Consider the following 6,656-nt stretch of genomic DNA (forward strand, 5'->3'; position numbering starts at 1 on the left):
AAGTTATGCCATAAAACTTTTGTCCAAGTTAAACTGACCAAGAGTTTGACAATGTTGGCAAGTTCATTTTCTTTTTAGTAATATTTTGTAACACATCAATTTTCAGTTCTAATTAAGTTGGGATACTTATTTCTCAGCACGTGAATCTTACATGATTTTATTAAGGTTATAAAGCTACAATAACTTTAATTTTCTGGTATGTTAGTACAATATTAAATTTTTAATTTTAATAATCAAATTCAAAATTTGACAACTTTTAAGTAAGAAACATGGAAAAGTAGATTGTTTTTCTGAATGCTTTGGATATTGTTTAGGTTGGCTGGATTTTATTCCATAGAGATTGCTTAGGTAACTTTCTTTCTACTTCAAAATAGTGAACAATTCGTTGCTTCATGTGCTTTTTGTTATGATCTTAGAAAGAATTCATGAATTTTATATCAATTATATATTAGAATCGATAGTAAAATATAAATGTTCACATAATATTCAACTCATGGGATGGCTGTTTAAAATAAAATCGTTAACTTGAAGAATCCAAGTGGACGATATCTTAAAAATTGGTGTGGGTTGAAATGCTGTTGATGTATCTTTTTGGCTAAATTTCAAATTAGGTAAACAGGTTGGGTGGCATTGGTGGTCTCAATACTCAATCTCTCTCTCTCTATCTCTCTCTCTCTCTCTCTCTCTCTCTCTCTCTCTCTCTCTCTCTCTCTCAATCTTTGAAAGCTGCACTGCTTCTTGCATGCGGCAGCCTTCCTTTACTTTTGGATTGTTGATATCACCTTTTGCTGCCAGATTTTATAAAATTAAAAAGTCCTGTAACATCAACATATCAAATTTGAATGTTACTAACGCTAAACAGCCCAACAATACCACAATTCTCTGTTCAAATCCTAATCTTTTAAACTGGTTCCCGGAATTTGAATTTGGATTCTACTATATTTTCCACGCTCAAATTTGGTTTATTATTGTTTTTTCTTGAATTTGATGAAATAATTTTTTAAATAATATTTTACCCATGCTCATAATCATCCGGACCTTTGAAAAAATCAAAGACAAACGTATACTCCGAAGTATTGGAGTATATAAACAGAATTGGAGCAAACAAATTTCTACGTTTGTTATGGCGCATGTCGTATGCTTTGGAATTTTTTGAATATCAAATTCAAGTTACGTAAAAGACCTTTGTTTCAGGTGGAAACTGAAAAAAGTTACACATGGGCCCTGCCTGCCTCAAGACATAAACAAATGTCGGAAAACCTGAAAACAAATTACACAGCAGGGAGCTCAGCTCACCCACTTTAAAATTGGAATCTTCGATCAAGCGTAAATTTGCTGAATAATAATCCAATCTCCCAATTGCCATTGCCATTCATAACTCCCTTAAGCACAGCAAAGCCAATATTTGCAGAAACATTAAAAAAGACATAGTTTTTCAAGTTAATATATGATAGCAGTAGCAGCCATTGAAACAAGTTGCATGATTTTCAACAGGAATATTGTTAGCTTTGACCTCCATAGTACTTCTACCTGCCTTTTTTATGAAAAAAAACATAAATAATACTATTGCTATTACATTAAAATATTCAATTTAATGATTAATGTATGGAGTATTTTTTATTTAAAAAAAAAACTGAATTTGAATTTTTAGTTTTTTGACAAAAGCATCAAAAACTAGAATTCTAGGAACAAGACAACTACTCAAAATGTTTTCAAACTAGTTGTATTTGTGAGGCAATCAAGAACAGATGGAACAACTTTCCATGTAATCACAGAATTAATATTCCAATGTCTCATCTGATTAATAATGTCTTTGTCAGTGTTTTGGATAATACCAGCCTGACTGCCTGAGCCTCGTTCCTCTCTACTCTCTACCTCGACAACTTCACACTTACTTTCAAACGCATCAAGGGACTCTCCTTTTCCTCTTCTTCCTTCTTGCTCTCTTCTTCTGCAACTTCTCGTTGCATGAAACCGAAATTTGATTATGCTCCAATGAAGCCTTAGAAAGACTGACATTAGCAAAATCACGAAGAAAAAGGATGCTACTTTTACTTTTCAAAGTTGCTTCGTTTCTATTTTTCTTAACTTCACTGGTTTCCTCTCTCAATTTGGATGGTCTTTCTCTTCTTGCTTTCAAGGCAGCCATAGAGTCCGACCCAACTCGTTCCCTTGACAAATGGTCTGAGTCGGATTCAAACCCATGCCAATGGCCAGGAATCGCCTGCACTTGCAACCGAGTCACCTCAATATTCCTTCCTAACAAAAGGTTAACCGGTTACATCCCATCAGAACTCGGCCTCCTTGACTCGCTAACTCGCCTGAGTGTCTCTCAAAACAACTTTTCAAAACCCATTCCTTCTCGTCTCTTCAACGCTACAAACCTTATCTACATTGACCTTTCTCATAACTCACTCTCTGGCCCAGTTCCTCCACAAATAAAATCCCTCAAGAACTTAACCCACCTCGACCTTTCCGCCAACTCACTCAATGGGTCACTCCTTGAGTCACTCGTTGAGCTTAAAAGCTTGACAGGAACCCTCAACTTGTCTTACAACAAGTTTTCAGGTGAAATTCCAGCTTCTTATGGAGAGTTTCCGGTTCTGATAAGCTTGGATCTAAGGCACAATAATTTAACAGGGAAAGTGCCTCAAGTTGGTTCTTTGTTAAACCAAGGGCCCACCGCATTTTCAGGAAACCCTAATCTTTGTGGGTTTCCGTTGGGGAATCTTTGTCCTGACGCTCAAAACCCTAGAGCTATTTTAAACCCGGAAGAAAACCCAGATAATCCCAAGGGTTTAAGGCCGATTTTTAATGATGGGAATGTAGAGAAACGCAAGGAAAAAATTGGTTCGGTGGTTGTTCCTTTGATCTCAGGCGTTTTTGTATTGATCGGGGCGGTTTCGGGGTTTGCGTGGCTGTTTCGGATAAAATGGAAGTCTGGGGACCGTAAAATGGGGAAAGAGAAAAAGAGTGAGGAGGTTGACGAGGAAGGACGAAATGGTAAATTCGTGGTGGTTGATGAAGGGTTTAATTTGGAATTAGAGGATTTGTTGAGGGCATCTGCGTATGTAGTGGGGAAGAGTAGGAGTGGGATTGTGTACAAAGTGAAAGTGGTGGCAGGGAGGGGATCCAGCACGGTGGGCACTACGGTTGTTGCTGTGAGGAGGTTGAGTGAGGGTGATGCGACGTGGAAGTTGAAGGAGTTCGAGGCTGAAATAGAGGCAATTGGGAGGGTTAATCATCCCAATGTTGTAAGGTTGAGAGCTTATTATTATGCAACTGATGAGAAGTTGCTGGTTACTGATTTCATCTGCAATGGAAGCTTGTATGCTGCATTACATGGTAACTTTCCTCTCCTTGCATTGGCTTTTTTTTTTTTTTTCCTTCAAAGTTCTACTAATTGTTAAGCAAGTCTTCAGTAGTTAGTGGCATTTTTTTTAATGTCTTAAAGATTGTTAAACGAGACCCTAGAAAACGGTGGCATTGGACATTGATTTGTTGGGTCCCGTTCTCACTAACTGTATTTTGTCATAAAACAGAAGTCAATTGGCTTGAACGTACTTAGAAGTTCAATCTTGGTTTTGTTTTGATTTTTGCTATGAGTTTACTTGCAATGTGTGTAGAATGATGACATTGTATTCCATTTTAGCCCTGTTGATGGTCAAACAATCTGAATTGGATGGATGAAATTGTTGGTTGTTTGTAGTTTATAACCGTAGAATGAAGAGGACCATTAGTGCTTCAATTTCAATTTTCTGCTCATGATATATCTAGATGGAAAGAAAAAAACCCACGGTTATGATCATGTTAAAGTATTGATGGGAGTATTTGTGTATGATAATGTTTTTGAGATACTTTCATTATGTAATTTCCTCTGAATACACAACAACTCTTGGTTTTCAACCGAAGTACTTAAAAGTCTAGAACATACATGTACACTTTTTTCTAGTATACGATCTCTTTACTATAGATTACATGATTGAATTCGATACTTACAAATCTGATGAATTAGGTATATTGGTTCATTTAGAAGCATTATTGCTTAAAGCTTTCACTTGTTGAAATCTGTTTGTTGTTATCTTCTGCTTGTTTTCCTCTTCCATTCATGATTCATGAGTTTCTATACTTTGTACTGACATTTATTAGCATAAACAGTCATTATTTTCTTGGCCTTTTGACCCTGCCACTGCCTCACAAGTTTCGCACTACCTATCATTTTCAAGACAGCTTCTGTCTTGGACAATGATTGAAAAATACTTGACAACGAAGGTAAAGGAGACTCAAGCTGTTTTCAAGCACCTAAATTCTTGAGCTACTTTACAGTTTGGTGGATTTTGCTGATCTTTTGTTATGAATTTTGTTGGTCATTCTTGGAAATTTCCTATATGTATTTTAACTAGATAAACAAGAGAAAAGCACCGACATTATGATGATACAATATAAGCTTTAATGCTTTACCTACTTTGATGATAGGTAGGTGATATTCTTTGTCACAGGTTTTTTTTTTTTTTTCTTTTCTAATTTTTCAGTTGAGGGTGTAAGCTGAAAACTGCAATTGAGCTAATTTTAACAATTTGTAACAATCAGAGTGTTTTTCCATTCCTAGCCTATACACGCTCACGCCAAAGTAGACAATAAGTAGAGAATATGATATAAGCCTTTTGGTATTACTTCTTTCAAATCACTTGCTGGGTACTTTTAGAGACTTTTTTTGTCTGAATTGGCCCTGTACTAACTCAGCCTTGGTTCACCTGTGACATATTTCTTTTGGTTTTCTCTTTTCCAACAGAGATTTTTCTCTCGCTTGTCTTTTATCCTTGTCATTTCACTACAAGTATGCTTATTAAGTTTAGAACATATCTGACCATATTGGTCCTGCTGATGTGCTGCTCATACAAATTAAAGGACCAAAATTTATTGAATGGACCCCATGAAGGTAAGTGCATTGTTTTTTTATGCATTGAAATTTTAGTTGATGACATTTAACAAAAAGTGGATCATTGACACAATAGTTGCCTTGTTATTATCTGAAGTGCATTTGCATGTCTCAGGTTTTGCTCTAAAGAAATTTCCATGAAATTATCATTCTTCATAGATTGTTTGGTATAACTCTGCAATCAGTTTGCATATGACTTGTTGTATGCAAAATGAGAAAAATAAGATATTAAGAAAAACATTTTTCTGTATTGTCCGCCAACACATGTTTCCATTGTGCTTTTTGTTTGATTGTGGTAAATTCTCTGATAACATAAGATGTGAATCGTAGCCATTTTAATATGATATTTTAATTATGCAGGAGGGCCATCCAATAATCTGCCATCGCTTTCCTGGGCTGAAAGGTTGAGGATTGTTCAGGGGACTGCGAGGGGTTTAGTGTACATACATGAATACAGCCCTAGAAAATATGTTCATGGCAACTTAAAATCAACAAAAATCCTTCTTGACCATGAACTCCAGCCTTACATCTCCGGTTTTGGACTCACTCATCTTGTTTCAGGGACTCCAAAATATGCCAGTTCAATAACCAAAAAGCTGAACTCAACCGAAACAAATGCAACCTCTGCAGTGGGTTCAAGAATTTCAACTCCTAATTCTTACCTGGCACCTGAGGCCCGAGTATCCGGTAACAAGTTCACTCAGAAATGTGATGTATACTCATTTGGAATTGTGCTATTGGAGATTTTAACTGGTCGGCTGCCTGATGCTGGACAAGAAATTGGTGAAAAGGGATTGGAAGGTCTCGTGAGGAAAGCATTCCGAGAGAAGCGCCCCTTGTCTGAAATAATAGACCCAACACTTATACCGCAAGTTTATGCGAAGAAACAAGTGGTTGCAGCATTCCACATTGCACTCAATTGCACAGAACTGAATCCAGAATTGCGGCCTAGGATGAGAAGTGTCTCGCAGAGTCTTGATCGCATCAAATCGCAGTGAAAATATATCTGGCAAGAATCTTGTAAAGTTCCATCATTGTCGCTAACTCCTGACTCCTGCTGAAGCTGTTTTGGTTTCAGAAATCCTTGGATACAGGGTCACTTTGATGTATGACTTTGTGTTAGATTATTGTTGCAAATGCATTATCTTTGAATGTTTTGATCTGTCTATATTTGAATGTCGATCATATAACTTAAGGATATCCAGATCATATGCAAAAGGAACAGATACTTGAAACAGGGCAAAATTGTTATGAAATCCTCAAGCCAACCTCTTGTGACTCTGATTCCTAATGCATGGACGCTGGACAGCATTATCAAAAAAGCCCAGATCAGGCAAATTTTCAATTTTATTTAAAAACAGGTGGAAGAAACATCAAACTCAGTATCAAACAGGAAACAATGGAATTCTTTGAATCTTTCTTTTGGAACACTGAATTTTTTTGGGGGTTGCATGAAACGCTGATTTTTTTACTGCCACTAAATGCTACGTGGAGCTGAAAATTAAAACTTATAAACTTTAAAATATAATATTTATACACTAACATTATTAAATATTATATATTTATATATACTAGAGAATAGAATTTATTTATAAATGAATGGCAATTAATACGTATAAGTTATTATTTTTAGTTTAAAGGTTTTCTAATACACATCATAAAATAAGTGAGATTTATATGATGAAAGAGAATTATTTTTTATTGTATAATTCAAAAT

General features: G+C 35.8%; 1 protein-coding gene across 1 annotated transcript; it reads left to right on the top strand.

The window, feature by feature from the left end:
- Positions 1–1,667: 1,667 nt before the first annotated feature.
- Positions 1,668–6,096, top strand: LOC111294579 (receptor protein kinase-like protein ZAR1). The gene is made up of 2 exons (XM_022887971.2): positions 1,668–3,345; positions 5,300–6,096. Exons 1-2 carry the CDS (start codon positions 2,043–2,045, stop codon positions 5,935–5,937), a joined length of 1,941 nt encoding a protein of 646 aa, XP_022743706.2. The 5' UTR covers positions 1,668–2,042; the 3' UTR covers positions 5,938–6,096.
- Positions 6,097–6,656: the final 560 nt, after the last annotated feature.

Source organism: Durio zibethinus, chromosome 14 (assembly GCF_047325235.1).
Source record: "Durio zibethinus cultivar Kanyao isolate XHJ-2024 chromosome 14, ASM4732523v1, whole genome shotgun sequence".
Lineage (NCBI taxonomy): Eukaryota > Viridiplantae > Streptophyta > Magnoliopsida > Malvales > Malvaceae > Durio > Durio zibethinus.

What these genes read in the sequence shown, in the direction of transcription:
- LOC111294579 (XM_022887971.2), top strand. Translation starts at nt 2,043, where the DNA reads ATGCTACTTTTACTTTTCAAAGTTGCTTCGTTTCTATTTTTCTTAACT. An exon ending in CTTGTATGCTGCATTACATG is followed by an intron (nt 3,346 to 5,299) that starts GTAACTTTCCTC and finishes TTAATTATGCAG; the next exon opens with GAGGGCCATCCAATAATCTG.